The sequence below is a fragment of the Pinus tabuliformis genome, chromosome J (assembly GCF_031772625.1).
Source record: "Pinus tabuliformis cultivar Carrire ecotype Pingquan chromosome J, CPIR1, whole genome shotgun sequence".
NCBI lineage: Eukaryota > Viridiplantae > Streptophyta > Pinopsida > Pinales > Pinaceae > Pinus > Pinus tabuliformis.
Genome location: NC_142295.1, coordinates 166,002,338 through 166,022,743, shown reverse-complemented (window position 1 = coordinate 166,022,743; position 20,406 = coordinate 166,002,338). Strand labels below are relative to the sequence as shown.

The following is a 20,406-nucleotide window of genomic DNA, read 5'->3' as shown; positions in this document are numbered from 1 at the left end:
GGATGCATCTACTGATGATACATGTACGGAGGTCACACCACCATCTTCAAGTGTAACTTGCTTGGGGGGTTGGTCCAAGTGACCTTTCTTGCGGTGGTTGTAAATGTCATCTTGGATAGCCTTGTTTTGCTATAGTCTAGTTGGTGAGGGGTGGCCAAGTGTGGGGAGTGTCTAACTTGACTCTGGAGGTAGGAAGTCCACCAAAATACTCATTGAATGTAAGAGATTTAAGACCCTTGCAAACCAATTAATGTGCTTGTTTGGAGGGGCTAGCTAAAGCAATGGACTTTGATTCACAATAAGCTAGATATGTATACCAATTCTAACCTACAATTGATTCATTGAAACCATGAAAGATGGAGTGAGACTAGGTCTAGAACTTTGTAAGAATAAGGCGCTGATAAATTGTTTGAATGCATTTGATCATGTGTCGAAGGAGCCTAGTCTGCCTTGAGCAAGTAGGGCAGCTAAACCTTCGACCTGTAAACATCTATGTGTTAGACAATGGACTCCATTGCTGACATCTTGGAAAATATGTCTTGGAAGTGGTGTCGTCTGAGCTAAGGACCCATGGCCCTTGTTAATTCAAGGTTGAAGGTTACATGTCAAACAAAACAAGGCCCTAAAAATTGTACTCTTGAGTATGTAATATGTATAGATGGTGGTGTTCTCTATCTCTTTCTCTTCTTTGAAGAAGAAATGATAGTTTGAGGTGACCTTTTTCAACCCATTGAAGAACATAAAACCCATTTTACCCTTGGTTTTAGTTGCATTGATATTTTGCCTTCCATCTGGGAGCAATCTAATACAATCTCTTCTTACAGTACCATAGGTTCACAAATCTACAATGCAGTCCTTCATGTATTGTATTTAACACAATTTTTTCTTACACCACCATAGGTTGCTGAATCTACAATGAAGTCCATGTATAGTATTTTTCTTCCAACACTTGGTGAGGTGATTTCTATTCTTGGGTTTTGATTTTCTTTCTCTAGATGTCTCGAGGGAGTTTGCTTCTCCATTGTGATTCATTTGTAGTTTAGCTCAGCCTCTTGTGCTAGGTGTGGTTCTTGATGATGCCTCGTGGTATGATGGTTGTGTTGGGAAAGGTATTACTCCCTATTTGGAAGCCATGAAACATTTAGTACTTGACTTTTGATAAAACCCCATACATCTGGGAAAACCCCTATAGAGCCAATTTCAACAAGTGTGAACTTGTAAGCTGACGATAGCATTTATATGACTGTATTGTTTGTATTTGTATTATGTGTTTTGTATTATGACTGGTTTGTATCAAATTTTCTAGATCTATATATAGTAGTCATGTTCTATAGTGTTTGAATGATAGTTTTTTTCCATTGATTTGATATGCATTAGAGATTTTACATGACATGTACTATGCCATCGATGGTTAATTGTTGTTATTGATTTGAGTAAAATTTCTATTATTATTTTATTTTCTATTGGACTTAATGCTTGTCATCCTCTTATTTAGTATGGACAAGTTGTCGTTTTGCAAGTCAAGTGTAAACAGTGAACACCACTACTCCTTTGTCAACATACCTTTCACTTTTGAAAATTAACAACTACAAGTTCTGAAGCATTTCTGTATTGTTTTGCTTTCTATTATTGATTTGTTTGATGAGATAGACATGTGTTTACATCTAGGTACATAATTTTTATGATTGCTTTGCTTGATGAGACCATATACATTTACATCGAGTTATGGAATTATTATGATGGCTTTGTTTGATGAGACACATTTACATTTACATGTACGTATGGAATTGTTATGATTGCTTTGTTTGATGAGATGCATAAACATTTACATGTACGTTTGGAATTGTTATGATTGCTTTGTTTGATGAGATGCATAAACATTTACGTCTAGGTATGGATATTTTATGATTTTTATTAAAGGATTTCTACATTTGACTTGTTCCATATTAGGCCATCTGCTAAATATGTTGGGGTATAATCCCTCAGTAGTATGTATATCTGAAGTATTGCTGGTTTTCTTTGGAAACCTTTCCTCATACACCTATTTAGAAGTGGTTTACCTATGCACCATTACAAATTTACAATTAATTGGATAATGGTGTTTTTATTTCATCATTGCAAGATGAAGGGGTTCTTTTGCTGCCGTTGCAGTTTTTAGTTTGGGCTTAGGGATTTTTGTTAGATTAGTTATAAAAATGAATAGTACTTTTCACATTTTCTTAAATATGTAGTTGTTCCTATGCTTAGTAATACCATTAATCTTTTTTTGTAGGCTTGAGGAGCTTCAAGTTTTGGATATAAAGTTTTTATATGGTTGTGCAAAGCCTACAATTGCTGTGTTATACCAGGTAATCTTTTTGTTGTAAGTATGTGACTGTGGTTTTAATTGGAAATGATTTCAACTTACAAGAATATGCTAGATAGGTGCTAATGCATTTTTTGCATGCAAGTTTATAAATGTTCTCACAAAGGAAATAAAAATGTTACGACCATGTCTTATATAGTTTTATGTAGATTTCTCAAGTAAGAGTGGTCTCTCTCTCTCTCTCTCTCTATGTAATGATTTATAGGATTCCAAAAATCTTATTGCAAGTGAACAAGACTTGCTCCATATTTAGGCTCTCCTTTAGAGTGAGACAGATTTTGGTTGTCCTTAAAACGATTAAGCTAACTTGTACAATTTATTTGCGAAATTCATTCTTTTTGCCTATATGGTTATATCCTTTTTGTTAGTGTAATGGTGGTTAAGCTGGACTTAGTGGCCCCTTGAGTGGTCATTAATGCCATTATGTAAGTCCCTGATGGTTTGTCATTAATATGGTGGTTAGAAGGTGGCCCTAGTCATCCCATAGTAATATGGTGGTCAGAAGATGGGCTAATGACCCCATATTAATATGGTGGTTGAAAGGTGGCCTAGTGACCTATAATTACTAAAACTTATCTCTATATAAAGGGGTCTTATACACCATTTTAACACACTATGAAATCATGTTAGAAGCCAATTGTTTGAGTGGTTTTGTACACCAAAAATTGTTTCCATTATAAACATGGTTTCTATCATTTTTATGATGATATAAAAATATGTAATGGGGGATTTGTTCCATGCTTTCCAACAAGGTATTTGAGCTTTTGTAATGTCGTCGAGTGATGTTATGGCTTGGCCTTTCGTTTATGTCTCGTGATTATGATTATAGGCAAATTGTCGTGTGATTTAGGGGATTCTCTTAGGTGATCATTCACTCTAGAGCTACTTCTAGGTGTTGAGAAATGTAACTAGTTTTGGTCTTCATAATTGTTGTACTCATTTCAATATGTATCCTATGTAACAAACAAGAAAAGAAGAAAGAAAATTATTATTATTAAAGCATGGGTTTCATGCTCATTATTGATGGTCTTCTAGGTAAAAGCATGTTCTTCGTGCTTCTAGGGTTTGTTAGGTCTTAGGATTTATTGTCATGAGTCAAAGGAGTCAACATCATGTTTATAAGACCCTTTCAGGCAATTTGTAATTGTAAAAAGAATTATTTTTGAGTCTAGAAAGTCCTCGAATCTTCAAGAGTACAGGTCGATACTGGGATCCTCAAGTCGGCCTAAAGGAGGGAATTCGACCCCTTGAGAAGGCTATATAAAGAGTAGTTCGACTTCATTTGGGGACACACCCACTTACAAGTTCGATCCACAAGAAAGAGTTTGATCTATAGTTGGGTAGCTGCAGGAAGGAGATGGAAGGTCAAGAAGAAGAAAGATGGATGAAATTTCTTGGTTTTTGGGCCCTTTCTTTCTCACACATGCGAAGTTCTAGGGTTTCTGGATTGCAGGAAGAGGCCGAAGTTGCAGGGCCGAGTTGTAGTAGGACGAAGTGCATAAATTGGTAGCTCGAAGGAAGGAGACTCTGTCTAGACCTTGCTGACCTTAGGAAGCGTTGTCATGCTCTTGGAAGGGCCTAGAAGGAGGTCAAATTAGGGTTTCTTCAAGAGCCGCAGGGCCGAAGTTGCAAGTTGAAATTGTAGGTTGAGTAGCAGTGCTGTAGCTGGAAGATCGAAGTTGCAGTGTGTAGTAGTTTGGTGCAGATTGAAAAAGGACTTGAGGAAGGGTTGACTTGGTACTAGGAGAAGGACTTGGTGTAGGGATTGGGTCTTTGTATCTCATTTGAAGTAGATTCTAAGAAGAGAAGAGTTTTCGGGTTTTCCCTTGGAGGGGTTTTTCCCTGGTTGAGAGCCTACATCTATGTCCTCTTTTGTTGTTGTTGTTTCTTGATATTGTTTGATGAAAAGATCTAACTAAAAGAAAATAAAGAAGATTAAGATTCATAAGCAAGTATTAAGGTTAAAGAAAATAAGTATAATAAGATGCCACTATCGATTTTCTAGCATGGTATCAGAGCTAAGGTGAGCAAGGAAGGAAACCGGAAGGACACTAGAAATAATTGTTGATCAAGGGATATGAAGCTCTCAAGGTCTAAAAGCAGAAGATTGGTAGAAGACCTTGTCTAATCTAGGGTTTCTACATTGAAGACGATCATAACTACATCCATCTCGCAAGGAGGGTATTGATCTCGCAAAAAGAAAATCCATTTGCAAGGCATCAATCTTGGAAGCTGTTGGTGAAGGGAACCTTGGGAACATCTTTCAAGGGAGATATCAAGAACTCTCCAAAGGTCTTGAAGATATCAAGAAGGTTGGAGATATTATTCAAAGCAAGATGTAATGGGATATGTTGTTGGAGAAGTTACTGAACCTAAGAAAGATAAGGACACAAGAACTCGAAAAGTACAAGAAAGGGGAAGTAAGAGCTCAAAGGATCATAGTTGAATCAATTAAGGATTCTCTTGTTCCATTTGTCGCAAATCTAAAGACTTCTAAGGCCATGTATGACAAGCTAGTGAATTTGTACTTTGTAAGTACAACATGTCAAAAGATGTCATTATGGAACAAGATATATAGAATGAAGAAATCGAAGGATGAGGATATGGCATCCTTCCTCATGAGAGTCTCTCAATTAAGAGACCATTTACAAGGACTTGGGGAACCCATCACTGATTCTGAGGTGACTGTATGTGTTCTGAATGCATTGCCACCAAAATGGAGCAACTTTGCAACAAGTGTCTACTCCAAGAAGGATTCAACTCCCTTTGATGAGTTGTGGGCACAATGCATACTAGAAGAATCGAGGATCAAGGTCAAAGATGACATTGGGTCAAATGAGAAGTCACAAGCCTTTCTAGCTGGAGTCAAGAAAATGAAGAAAGGAAAGCTTGGCAAGTCCAAGAAGAAAGATATGTCCAAGGTTCAATGCTCCAAGTGTCACGAGTTTGGACATTACAAGAGGGATTGTCCAAATCAGTAGGACAATAAAAGAAAGGATAGAAGTGAAGCTCATGTAGCCGAAGCAGTGGGAGAACCCGAGAAGAAGGCAAAAAAGGAAGAAGTGAAGGATCTTTACTACTAAAAGAAGGTTCATTGACTTCTAAGTTTTTTATGAATGTTGGTTTCTCTTTTAGATGATATGTTTTGCATAAGCATCATAGGATAGAAGCATATGATAATAACATGTCTGAAACTTACGTCTAAAATGTCAGACCATCTTGCAAAGTGTTCATCCAAATATTTTCTAATTTTATGTTAGAGTTTGTCATCTTGCTAAAATGGATCATCGTCATCCAGGAAGGACCATCATTTTGGAAAGTCCTTGGAAAAAGGCATCATGATAGGAATAGTATGTATTCTATGCAATGTGGAAACATACTGACAAAATCGGATGAAGGGTTGCTATGGGTCAAGATGCAAACATTTTGTGAAATATATGGATATCTAGATCATTGGATGAAAGCATAGAAATGTATGTTGAAAAGTAAACTTTGGTTAAGATTCATATGTGCAAGAATGTTGTGAAATGAAGTTGGTTATAAAGATGTGCTTAAAATGGTGTTAAAAAGAAGAGAATCTGACTTACTCAAGAATGTATAGAAGATTAGGATTTTCTCTAGAATATATATAAATAACATCCAGTAGATTCTCCAGAAGAAAAATTATAACTTGGTAATCGAGTTCGATCCTTGGGCACTCTGATGCATGAAGGAAGTATCAAGTGGAGATGGTCAATGAGGATGTTGTTGGTATGAGAAGGCCACCATGGTGAGGTAAGTCTATTTAATTTATGGTTTGGTTATCTAGCTAACATAATATTTTTGGCTACCAGGAAAAGGATGTTGCAGAAATAAATAATGACAGTTAAGGCAAGGTCAACTGTATGAATGAAGAGTATTGAGGGAAGCTCAATATCTAGTACCTGGCAAGTATGAAATCGAGATGAGTCCATCTTGGGAATGAAAGGGTAGCTATGCGAGAAGATAACTTGAAGGGCAAGGAAAATCTCTTTCATAGGGAAGCCACTCAGATTGAAGATTGGGAAGGCTCAATGCAAAGATGACCCGGATTTCGTCACAAAAACGAAGAGTGGAAATGGTTCCCTGATATCTCGAAAGGAAACAGGCTTGATGCAAGAGATGCAAAAGAAGGAGCCATGTAGCTATGGATAACTAGTAGCTAATTCCCTGATGAAGATAAGCTATAAAGACTTGTGGTGTTGGCTTCTATCATTGAAAGGAAGAAATCTCCTCTAGTTTGAGAGGGATCAAAAGGTGTCTCCTTGGTTAAGGAGCAAGGTTCTATTCTCAAGATTAAGGGAGAATAGGGATGTACTCTCTGGTTGAGAGGGAGTGATGTTGGACATCACATGTGCATTCTCCTCTTCTAGTGATGAAGAGAGAATGACAAAGGATTGGATAAACATTTGTGGTTTCCTTGAGGATATAACATCCAAGAAAGGAAAGGTACCGACACTCTTTGAGGATGGGACAAGAATCCAAGAGAAGAGTGGTTGAAGAGGACCGATATTCTTTGAGGACTCAGGTATGAAGATCCAAGATAAGAATAGTCCTAAAGGGGCATACCTTGTGGACATTCAGATGGATTATGAACCTTAGAGAGGTAGTGCAGTATCACACATAAAGCCTCCCAGCATAATGCTCTTGATTAAAGTAGAGCTTGTCTAGTCAGGACTCAAGGATAGTGTTGGTCATGATGATGATGCTTACAGTATGACTTATGAATCCGACTCTTCTTCAGAACATTTCAATTTGAGATATGATGTTGTACTAGCCGTAAAATTATGAATACCTCCCCAGTTAAGAGGGAGTGTTGAGAAATGTAAGTAGTTTCATTCTTCATAATTGTTGTACTCATTTCAATATGTATCCTATGTAACAAACAAGGAAAGAAGAAATAAAATTATTATTATTAAAGCATGGATTTCATGCTCATTATTGATGGTATTTTAGGTAAAAGCATGTTTTTCGTGCTTCTAGGGTTTGTTAGGTCTTAGGATTTATCGTCATGAGGTAAAGGAGTCAACATCATGTTTATAATACCCTTCCGAGAAATTTGTAGTTGTAAAAAGGATTGTTTTCGAGTCTAGAAAGTCTTGGAATCTCCAAGAGTACAAGCCGGCCCTGGGATCCTCAAGTCAGCCTAAAGGAGGGAATTCGACCCCTTGAGAAGGCTATATAAAGAGTAGTTCGACTTCATTTGGGGACACACCCACTTACAAGTTTGATCCACAAGAAAGAGTTTGATCTGTAGCTGGGTAGCTACAAGAAGGAAATGGAAGGTCAAGAAGAAGAAAGATGGACGAAATTTTTTGGTTTTTGGGCCCTTTCTTTCTCACACATGCGAAGTTCTAGGGTTTCTGGATTGCAGGAAGAGGCCTAAGTTGCAGGGCCGAGTTATAGTAGGACGAAGTGCAGAAATTGGGAGCTGGAAGGAAGGAAACTCTGTCTGGATCTCATTGATATTAGGAAGAGCTGTCTTGCTCTTGGAAGGTCCCAGAAGGAGGTCAAGTTAGGGTTTCTTCAAGCGCTACATAACCAAGGTTGCAGGTCGAGAAACAATGTTGTAGCTGGCAAGTCGAAGTTGTAGTGTGTAGCAGTTTGGTGCAAATTCAAAGAGGACTCGAGGAAGCACTGACTTGGTACTTGGAGAAGGACTTAGTACTGGGAGAAGGACTTGGTCTAGGGATTGGGTCTTTGTATCTCATTTGATGTTGATTCTAAGAAGAGAAGAATTTCTAGGTTTCCCTTGGACGGTTTTTGCCCTGGCTAAGAGGCTACATTTGTGTCCTCTTTTGTTGTTGCTGTTTCTTGATATTGTTGGATGAAAAGATCTAACTAAATGAACTTAAAGAAGATTAAGATTTACAAGCAAGTATTAAGGTTAAAGAAAATAAGTATAATAAGTTGCCACTATCAATTTTCTAACACTAGGAGTGTGTAGCTAACCTCCTCAACCCTAGGTATTTTCCAGGTGATGTCACTCGGGTGTTTAGTGATCCCTTTGTAATAAAAGGAGCCAAAGATACCTTTTTTGCCTCTCTACTTTTACGTAAACTACAACATGACATTAATATGCAACTAGGGATTTGTGTCTTTTAAGGTTTTCCTCTTTTGCTTTACATAGATGATATGTAATCTCCAAATGATGTCATTATGGTTTGCGTCACTCCCTTAACAATGGTAGATGAAGCTAGAGATACCTCTTATGCCTCTTCTTCTACTTTAACTTTGGTTATGACATTGGTGTTTTGCTAGGTCTTTGGGACACTTAGGTATTTCCTATCTCACTTTACATAGATCCTACTAATTTTTCTTTTTGTTGATACTTTTTAGCATCTAAGAGTATTTTAGACTCTCCCGTACTCTATTGGTCACTATTTGCACTCTCTAGACCCATCAAACTATTTTTTGGTCATTTGTGGACATAAATAAAGTTATCTTTGATGATGATCATCATATCATTGTAACTTTGATGATGTCACTTGAAGCCTTGATTCAAGTAATGGATATGTGACTTGAGTGCAATTGTGATCTCTAGGGATGCATGGTTGTGAAAACCATTGGCAAGCTATTTGAACAAGGAAGGCAAATAATTATCAATGTATAGGGTGATTCTCTTTCGCATTGTCGTGATTATTTTTTGAATGAGGTTTTTTTAGTATGTCATAGTCTTGGTCTATTTCCCTCTTTTGACTTAATATTTTGGGTAATACATTCTTTAGATGTGGTTCTTATAACCATAATGGTTTTTGAATTTTTTGGTGGCATATTGAAGCCTTTATTTAGCCACATGTTGCAAAGGGGTTTGTCTATTTGTAGATGGCTTTGACATTTTTTTTATTTCGCGCGTTTTTTCTTGTCACGTTGCTTCCTTAACATCTTGAGACAACCATGGATGAGCATCGTGAAGTAAGGGTAGAGATTTTGGTAGTGAAAACCTTGTGTGGGTGCCTTTGAAATACATTCAATTATATGTGCAAATTCAGTGCAATATTATGTCAAATTATATTTTAATGTCTCATTAATGTCATCTTCCAAAACCCTTCATAGGAGAGTCACCCTTGTTGTTTGGGGTATTTTTCACACTAAAATTTATAGGGTGTTTTGAAGATGTAAGATATAGAAAATATGTAGCAAGTGATGGGAAGTGGTGGGTTTCATGCTACTTTTATGCCAAGTAAGCCCAACACATTGCGACTAGTTATTTGTGATTGCCTGATTGATGTTTGCAGCTCGGGCAGGTACTTTTGTAGAAGCCTAAGTGTCTAGGCATTCAAAAGCTGCCCAAGTTATCCTTAGGGCACTTGCTCAAGTATGAGTAAATCGCTATAAGCACATAATTCATTATGTTGGCTATTGAGCAAAAGAAAATTAGGAAAATCAAAGTATTTCCTTTAGTGATTATGTTTTAATCTCAATCTTTGATCTTGAGTGAGGTGAGATCTAATCTTGGTCGTCAATCACTTTGGAGATTCAGGTTAGGGATTTAGCTAAATGCAAAGTTATAAGAGCAAGGCTAAGGAGAGGAGGAAGACACACCATAAAACGACACAATACATTATGAGAGCCATCTTAGTAGTGAGTGGAGAAAGACTTCCATTCGAGTGTGTTGGGTTCGACGAAGGTGTATAGGTGCAACCTAGTTGATCCAAATCAACTAAGGAGATCAAGGATAGATCGAGGGCTTGACAACTAGATTAGATCCAGGGTATGCTATAACTGTAAAATTGTGTTGCATTTATCTTGATAATATCACCAAAACCAACCTCGATGATAAGATTGGTAGCAATTATCACACTAATTTCAATTTATTGCGATAATTTAGGTAATTATCACAATAATTTCAAAATTATTGCCCTGTCCCAGTGAATTTCAACATATTACCATTTTTTTCTTTTAACCCTGACTTTTTAAAAGCGAGTTAGGGGATTCAGTTGTGAGGATACACTAACTATTTCCATCAAGCAAACAAGGGGATATCAATTGTTTTCATTTCCCATGATTCTTGTTATGAGATACATACCCTAGTTGTTAATGGTAATATGGTAATATTAAATTCTTATTGTAAGAGTGACATTTTCCTTTATCTTTCATTTTCATCCTTTTACTTAAATTTTTAACAATACCATTAAATGATTTAGTGTGTTTGAGATTGGTTCCGACCTCGTTGGATTTCATATGGAGCAAGTAGAATTTTAGATTCCACTCAAAATCTAATAGACTTAACAATTATAGGATTTCAGGATTCGTGGGATTGCAATGTTTCTATTCGATTCTATGACGTGTGAGGGCATGGAACTAACATTTAATCAAGATTACCAAGCCATCTATGTACCTCGTTGTTGGTGGCATTGATTGTTGAGTTCCTCTTTGATGACCCTAGTAAAAATGTACACTTGAGCAAAATCATTGATTAGGATGTTAAGCTTTTTTCTATCTTTTTTTTTTTAAATTCTTAAAGGGTGATCTTGATGAGGAAGATCCTAATATTGGCAATAATTTTTCTTTTATGTAACTATTTGTTGTAGCATGATTTTCTTTGGATTTCAGAGGCCATTTAAAGTCTCTCCATTGATCCATTTTGATTCAGAGGCGGATTGCACTTAGTGATATTTTGGTTATATGCACCCTTGCTATATATAGGAGAAATTTCTGATATTTGTGTATGATAATTTGGATTCAAATAGATGCACATGAATTATATGTTTATTTCAAAATTTTGAGTATTTTATATTTTTTTGGTCGACCATTGTTTTGGTCTTGTTCAGATAACATTGCTGAGGATGTTGTGACCATTTTCCATTAAGAAAACAAGGGGAAATTCATTCTTGTCATTGCCATGATTCATCTTATGAGATACATTTAGTTTAGTTTTGATATGATTTTGTATTATTCTATTAGATCTCATGACTTGTGACAATCAATATCTGATGGATTACTTCACATCTTATATATCTTATATATCGATTTTATTTTAATGTTTATGTAGCAATGTGTTTGTTTGATGTTGATGTTGTTTTAGAAGTTTAAAAAATTGAAAAAAATTGATTATTTTCGTATTTTTTCAAGTTTCCTTATAGTTTCCAATATTTTCCCTAATGTTGTTGATAATTTAAATTTTCGACCCTCAGTGATAAATTGTTATAAATTTCTCAGTTGGGCCATTTTCCCTGGATGGGAACTCAACTAGGTTCAGATTATTAAATTAATGAAGAGATGTTGATTGGGCAGAATCTGTATGTGCCATAGGCCCACATGTGATTAAGATTAGTTGTAACTTTTGCTTCCTTCGGATAATTATGCTAAGAATCTTGTTATGCATTTATTCAGTAGATTTGTAATAAATATGCTAGGAACTAATAGCCGAGCGATAGGTTTATGAAATTAACATGGTATTGGAGCGAAAAATCTAAGAAGCCGATCTCAAGGTACTAGGCTCGTATAGGGATTGTCAAGGCTAGGTTCGACTGTGGTTGTACAAGTAGTCAAGTTTATATTTTTGCGAGCATAGGGACATACAGATTGAACCCATACGCTGCGTGGGGGGCAAAGGATTTTTATTTTGTTTTATTTTTCTTTTCCGAACCTTTTTTGCCGTCGAGTGAAGTTAAAGTGTGGCTAACAAGATTTGTCAGTTGACAACCCACAATGCTTGCTCTATAGGAAGACTGTAGCCATGGTCAACCCAACCATGTATGTGAGAGAGTGGGCAAGGTTTCGATGGAGGCACCCAACAACAAATTGGTTGTGTGAGTGTGGTTGTCAAGTGGAGGCGAGAGAAGTCAAAAGACATGCCAAGACAATCTTAATGCATTGGTCGGTCAACAAAAAATTGATCACGAAGGGTGCAATGGACATTACCAGAAAGTGAATTCAATAGTTGCATGGGGACAAGGTTGGATAGGCCAATAACGTCGTCGCTAGTAGAGGATTGTAGAGAGATGGGGCTCGCAGAGGAGCAACCTTGTCCCGTGACATTTGTACGCAGACACAAAGTGGTCGAGCAACAGAGCAAGACATACATTTGGAAGCCGCAGAGAACAAAGACCATATAGGGAACTGCTAGTCACCAGAGATTGTTGTGGGTAGAGTCGCCAAGTGAGACATGTGTGGAAGAAGGTTCAATCGTAATCACGTTAGTCTTGTGGGTAAGGAGGAGATCCAGATCTGTAGTGAAGCCAACATAGTGTTTAGTGGGTCGTGGATGGGCTAGTCACATGGAAAGCTACATGGAGTAGTTGTAGGACGAAATATGTCAGTTTGGGCTAGCGATTATACAAGGGCACAAAGTGATGTCAGAGTGCAGTGTTGCTAGTGTGATTGGCATATTTGGCCATCCACAAAAGGATGTGAAAGGTAGAATAATGCAACAAGGGTGACGTGGGAGGCTCTGACGAAGTTAAACTAGAGCAACAATACCAACGAAAAGATGGTGTTGAGAGAAAAGCAATGACACCAAGATAACCAAATTAGATAAAATGACTTCTTATCTCGTTAGGATCACACAATTTCGAGATGAGTTGGCCACAATTGGGGAGGCCGTGATAGATGGCGAGATTCTATTGATTGCCCTGAATGGCTTCACCAAGCCATGGGCTCCTTTCATCAAGGGTGTCGTGGCACAAGAGGAAATTCCTTATTAGGATAGATTATGGGATGATTTTATACAGATGGAGATTTCAGAGGAATCTATATTAGGAGGTCAATGTGTTGCATGTTGTGTTTGGTGTTGATACCAAACATGTAGTGAAGGAAGTTGGAACAATGATATTCTAGTTTGAGTCAGGAAGTAAGTTGGAAGTGAAGGACGTGCTATGGGTCCCAAAACTAGTTGGCATGTGGCTATTGGATAGTGGAGCCACACAATATATGAAAGGAGCAAGAATTATTTGACAACCTGACAGAGTGGGACTCAAAGTTGCATGTGGTGTTTGGTATTGATAGAAAACATGTAGTGAAGGGAGTTGGAACAATGATATTCTGACTTGAGTTAGGTGGCAAATTGGCAGTGAAGGATGTGCTATGGGTGTGCAAACTCTGGTGGTGTTTGTTCTCACTCTCCATGACAGGGAAGAAGGGGTTTTGTGTCGCATTCCAAGATGGACAAGACTGATCAGACCCATGGGATCTAGCTTATATAATGGCCACACCATTGGAGTTAGAGATAGAAACCTTTATAGGTTAAGGGTTAACCTATTTTAGCAATGGCATGAAGTAAAACAATGGAAGAGAACAAGGGGATGGTAGCTTTGAAGGTTCAGTAGTTGAAACAAGGTCAATCTTTAAGTTCAGGTGGGGAGGAGTAGTCAGTAGATCCCTGTCAAGGAGGTCTCTTGGTATGAGATGACCTTACAGGATGTTCAGGAGCAGGAGGCTTCTAGGAATAAGTCCAAAGGGAGCATGTCTTCCGGGATGTTTCTAAACCAGATGGTAGGGAAGACTTCCAATTCAAAGAGAGCAACGATGGTAGCAAATGCAATTCTAGGATTGGAGGCAGTTGCATGTGGCAGAAGTACGTCCCTCACTAAGAGGGAGTGTTGATGTTTGTAGCTCGCGCAGGTAATTTTGAACAGGCCTAGGTGTCTAGGCGTGTAGAAGTCGCCCAGAGGATGCTTAGGACACTTGCTCAAGTATGAGTAAGCTGCTATTAAAACTTAGTCTAAGTCTAACTTAGGAAAAACACATAATTATGTTGGCTTTTGAGCAAAAAAAACCTTGGAAAAGTAAAGTATTTGATCTAGTGAATATGCTTGAATCTTTGTCGTTGATCTCAAGTGAGTCGAGATCTAATCTTGACTGTCAATCACTTTAGAGACTAGGGTTAGGGATTTAGCTCAATGTGAAGTTATAAAAGCTAGGGTAAGAAGAGGAAAAAGACAAACCATACAACATAAGACATTGAGTGAGGCATCTCAGTGGTGAGTGGGGAAGGACTTCATTCTAGTATATCGTGTTTGAGGAAGGTGCAAACATGCAACATATGAGATCCATATCAACCAAGGAGATCAAGGATAGATCTAGGGCTTGATTAGCTGGATTAGATCAAGGGTATGTTGTATTTGTGAATTTCTCAATTGGGGCATTATCCTAGGAAGGGGGCCCAACTAGATTTAGATTATTAAGTTAATGATGAATTGTTGATTAGGCACAATTTGTATGTGTTACATGTGATTGAGATTAGTTACAATTTTTGATTCCGTTGAATAATTATGTTAAAAATCTAGTTATGCATTTATTTAGTAGACCTGTGATAAATTTGCTAGGCACTAATTGCTGGGTGCTAGGTTCAACAAATTAACATTAAATGGTGGCTTGTCTTGAGTGGAGGAATGTAGCAGTTTGTAGTAAGAGACAATGAGTGTGCTGCTTTCCATTTTGGGAAGTGCCTTTTCTCATAGCAATTGTGGTGATTAAGTGGTGGCATGTCTTGAATGGAGGAATGTAGTTCTTGGAAGCGAGCAATAATGAGTGTGCTACTTTTTGTTTTGGGAAGTGCCTTTTCTCATAGCAAAGGTGTAGTCGTGCACGCCCTTGTAAATTTGATCCTTATGTGTGGTTAACTAATTCCTTCACTTGTTGTGCCACATGGTAGTGGCAATTCCAACATTATTGAGAATATGTGTTTGCACTGAGCAACGATGAGCATGCTACTTTGAGAATATTTAAACTAAATGAGGAATATTTAAATATTGGAGAGTGCATTTATAAAGCTAAAGGGAAAACAATGCAAACCATGCTATGTATTTAAAATCAATCGATCAAAAGGAAATGATAATTTTGTTGTTATATGGTAAACAAGTCCAAGCTAGCAAATATAAAACTCTCCAAAATTGATGGGAACACGTTGAAAGTTGAAACCAATCCATGTGCACGAATGCAAACCAATGCAGATCAAGATTGAAAATTGTTATTTATTGTGTAAAAACAATGATAAATAGCAAGCTGTTCTTCAATGTATTTGTGGGACTTTTTCCTGCTTCTGCAGAAGGGGTCAAAAACCAACAAAATGAACTTGCTTTTAGTTTTTTGAGAAAAAGCTAATGAAAATGAAAACAAATTTATGTTGCATGGGTTTGTCGTCTGAAAATCTGGAAGGTGAACCCCTCCCTTTGTCGGTGAATGGGAAACTCCTAAATCCTTTGTTCATGTTGATTTGCTTGCACAATAGTTAGATATTATGTTTTATTTTAGCTAGTATTTTATTTTGTTCTATATCATAAGGGTGAGTGTACATGTGATAGGTCTATGAGCAGTATGGATTGTTGGGATCCTCATTCACTCGTTCAAGCACATGGATTGTGTGCTCTATAGTGAGCACATGTCCCCGGGGTTGGAGCCAAATGTTACCCACAAAAGGTGGGTAGCCCATAGGATAAAATTTTTCTCCTGATTTGATAGCTAGCCAACCAACAACCCCGTGACAATCGACACATAATGTTATGCCAATGTTCTCTACCCGTTGCTCTAGTAAGATCTTTCTCCCATTTGGCATTCTTCTTGAAGCAAGGTGGGTCATTTCTTGGCATGTACTCTAACCATTTTTGCAATCATGTGCTTTCATTTAATGTTATGGACATATTGATATGGATCACGGGGCAATCTGAATTATTGACTAATCTCGATTGTTTCCTTGTTCCCACAAATTCACTTGGGAGGTTAGCCTTTGACTTTGGTCCAATGGGACCTTCTTTGAGGACTTAGGGTTTAGGAAGGGAACTACTGGGGAGGCACTGATTGATATACCATGTCCAAGGTATTTAATACTTACCACTTTCCATCTCTCTATTATCAATCTCCATTCTTTGGGTTGGTAGTCATTGGTTATTGGGATTGGCACCCTATATCCACATCTTTGAGTTAGGGCCTGGAAACTTGGCTCTAGAGGTTGATGCAGCTAAAAGAAAGTTAAAAGCATGTAAAGCCACAATGAAAGAAACTATAAAACACAAAAGATGGTTGAGACAATATTTAGCGCATGGGAAAAAGCTCTACCCCTCTCATTAGACATCACCCGATTCCTCATGCATTCAATGCTTCTACTCAAATAAAGGAACTCTTGAATGTCCCAACCTCGATGAGTGTGAAACTACTACATCTTAAAGGAGTTATTGAAAAACATAAAGGAAACTTGGGTTGCTAAGCTATACACTGAATGAAGGCAAATCATTAGAGTAAAAGGCATAGTAGAGGGTTGGAAAAAGTAGACCGAGAAAAGGGGTAGCTCATGCACCGTGATTGCTCCCTCCTTACATCATTACACTCAACATTCTGGGGCCCTATTAGCTGGTGTCATGACTGTGGCACCTTCCTTGAAGTCTCCCCCACCCCATGATCACCATTATCACATGCACTTATGGATTGATGGGCTAACTTGATACATTTCACTCCCCTTGGGAGCTGGAAACCCCTCATAGGGTTATTGACCTAATTATCCCTAACATAAGTGAGGTACCCTGTTAACAGATCCTGATCTAGTTAGACATTTGAAGGTGAGTTTTGTGCGAAGTCTTCTTGTGCCCCTAACATTAAATATGGTTTACTATGATGTTTTAATGATTTTATGTAGCCAATGAAGTTGATCTCACTTGATCTTGAGAGGTTTTGTTCAAGTGGTATCACATATGCAACATAGATCCCTTGAGGGATGGCTTGATTCTTCATCAACACCATTTTGGTGGGTTCTTTGCGCCTTTTTGAGACCAACACTGACTTGGTGGCCCGAATGTTGGCCCTCCAAAGATGAGCATTAGGCCTTGAGCAACATCCACATGTTGCTACACCCCTTGAGGAGCCTCTAGATGCTAAAACACTGAGCTAAAAAGCTTAGGCATTTGACTATTTGATGATGTGCTTAGATGGATCGAGGACGCTCTTGGGTTGGCCTTGACCTTGTTTGATGGACAATACCTAGTTTTAGAGCCCATATGAGGATGACTATTACTGAGATTACTTGGGAGGGCTAGCACATCCCTCCTTGATGCAAACAGTTGCCCTTAGAGGTGCCACATCACTCTCACATGCTCGAAAAGAGTGATGTAGGGCCTCTCTTGGATTACGTCATGGTGGAGGCGGTGCCATTTGGAGATGTACACATGCACTTTGGGATTTTCTTGGAGTGAGGAGCACTCTTGGATCCATGTCTCAAATCCTTCATGCATTATTTGTTAATTTGGAGAATGATGTCATGATGGAGGCTACTTTTCTGTCACACATGCGGGTTATTTTTGACATTTTGTTGTGTTTTAGAGCTATATCAAGGTTGGCTTGTGACCTTTGACTTAGTTGAATGCCCAAGTAAACTTCTTTTAGGGGTTTTGCTTGTAAAACTATTGAGATAAATCTTTGGTTACCCTCATATAAATAGAGGGGAGCATTATTCACCTATTCATTATCATTCATCATCACACTTCTCTCTCTTTGGTAGTGCGTGCTAGCTCTGTCTCTTTTTTACTTGGCCATAATGTGATTCTATTTTGTGAATTGCTCTTGGAGGATTTTTGCTTTGAATTTGGTTTCTTGGGATTGATTGAAGAGATTCATGTGGAAATTATGTAAGTTTATTGCTTATCTTTTATATTTAGAATGCTAGATTGTGTAAATTAAGGTTTCTACATGTGCCATGGTTAAAATTGCTATATTTTTCTTGAAATCTTGAGTCCTTATGACATGCAATGTTGTTTTTTTAAAATCCTTAAAGAGAAATTCAAGTTGTGCATTTCTTGAATTAAAAATCTCCTTATCAAGGAAGTTTTTAGGGTTTGTAAGAAGAGGCTTGGCCCTCTCACCCTCTTCATCAAGGTTGTCCCCATTGAATTTGCCTTAGCTAATTCCATTGTCCATTTAGATCAAGGCTCTTGTTTAGGTGGTGGTGTTCAATCTCTCTACTTCAACTATTTCGAATTTTTTTTCTTCTCTCTTAAAATCAATATATCTACTGTTAGGGTTTCTTTGAAATATTGCTAAAAGGTAATTCTACTTGATATGTTGTTGCCCTTTTAGTAGAAATCACATTAAATAATAGATAAAAAGAAAAATCTAATATATATTGCATTGTAAAATCCTATTTATTGTATTGTTGTTCTATGCATGTTTCAACCATAAAACTCCCTTACAAACCCAAAACCTTGCATATCTAATTGATAGTCTAGATCCTTTATTGATTTTATCATCATAAGGCTATTTCTCCCAGTTGTTATATGAAATTGCAGGCCCTTTAATTGAAATTGCTAAATTATAACAACTATGCAATTGGTATAAATGGTCTAGTGTTAAAATTGGCAACCAGGGCAAAAGTTCATGTGGGTCATCTTATTCATGGCTAATAATATTTTTATTAGATTCCTCGCGTCGAGAGGTGTAGGATTGATATAAAGATCATCCAATTCCGATAAGTATTCATGGAGATATGAATTTATTTTGATTATGGAATTATTATCAAGCCGACCTACAACTCATGTAGGCTCAGAAGCCCAACAGTCGCATCTATTCACCCACCAACGTTGTGTATAAATATAAGAGGACTTTTCCTCATTTGGACTCACTCATCTCATCACATCTCTCTCTCTCTACTGCGCAGATATGAGTCTCTTCTCTACTGCACTGAAATGGGTCTCTCTCTCTCACATGTGAAGCCGGAAGCTGTTGAATTTGAAGCTGCAACTGCAGAAGTAAAGATTGACTTGCGTGGCCTAGAAGATCTCCTCTTTGGAACTGCGCTGTAGGTTTATCTGAACCTCCTTTGAAAGCCGCAACTTTTGGTGGTGGAATGAAGTCAATCCGACGAACGGTTTGCAAGATATCGACTGCCCTAGTTTGAAGCCGGAAACTGCTGAAATTGAAGCTGCAACTGCAGAAGTAAATATTGACTTGCGTGGCCTAGAAGATCTCCTCTTTGGAACTGCGCTGTAGGTTCATCTGAATCTCCTTTGAAAGCCACAACTTTTGGTGGTGGAATGAAGTCAATCCGATGAACAGTTTGCAAGATATCGACTGCCCTAGTTTGAAGCCGGAAACTGTTGAAATTGAAGCTGCAACTGCAGAAGTAAAGATTGACTTGCGTGGCCTAGAAGATCTCCTATTTGGAACTGTGCTGTAGGTTCATCTGAACCTCCTTTGAAAGCCGCAACTTTTGGTGGTGGAATGAAGTCAATCTGACGAACGGTTTGCAAGATATCGACTGCTCTAGTTTGAAGCCGGAAACTGCTGAAACTGAAGCTGCAACTGCAGAAGTAAAGATTGACTTGCGTGGCCTAGAAGATCTCCTCATCTGAACTGCGTTGTAGGTTCATTTGAACCTCCTCTGGAAGCCGAAACTTTTGGTGGTGGAATGAAGTCAATCCGACTGTCGGTTTGTGAGATATGGTCTGCCCTAGTTTGATAATGAAGCCGCTAATGCTGATGCTACTGATCTAGGGTTTGCTACTGCTGATATGAATCAGATTGATTGTACTATTTCTCTCTGCTGAATTATTGAAGATAAAAGAAGATTTGATCAAAGGGTTTCCCCACACATTGTGGGGTTTGTCCCTGGCTAGCCGCCACATCTTGTGTCTCTTGTCTTGGCTTGTTTTCTGTTGATCATTTAATGTTCTATCTGCACTTTACTTTATGTACATGTGATTGCTAATCGGTGGAATATAATAAGAAAAAGAAGTAAACTGTTATAAGCATAGAACATACCATAACTTAACATGGTATCAGAGCTGAGGTGAAGACAAAACCCGAGCAAGAGCAAGAGCAATCATCGAAGAGAATATTGGCAAGGCTATCCTAAAAGAACTATGGGGTCCTCAACACTCTTTCCTGCTGAAGACAAGCTCCGTGAGAAAGCTGACTATCACTGATGGAAGATGTCTATCGATCTAACCCTTGAAAATCAAGGAGTGTTGGATCATGTGAGAGGCAATATTGTTGAGCCTCCATCAAATGCATCCGCTGCTGCCTGGAACAAATAAAAAAATGGAGAAGTCAAAACAATAGAAGATCATCCGGGACTCTATCGACAAGCACTTGGTGGC

The 20,406-nt window shown here is 38.0% G+C and overlaps 1 protein-coding gene across 1 annotated transcript in view; it reads left to right on the top strand.

Annotated features, from left to right (window-relative positions):
- LOC149226197 (DNA damage-binding protein 1-like) overlaps window positions 1-20,406 on the top strand; it is a 229,211-nt gene that overhangs the window by 126,652 nt on the left and 82,153 nt on the right. Inside the window, 1 exon segment of the mRNA XM_089377428.1 lies at window positions 2,273-2,348. Coding sequence (XP_089233554.1) covers window positions 2,273-2,348 — 76 coding nt within the window.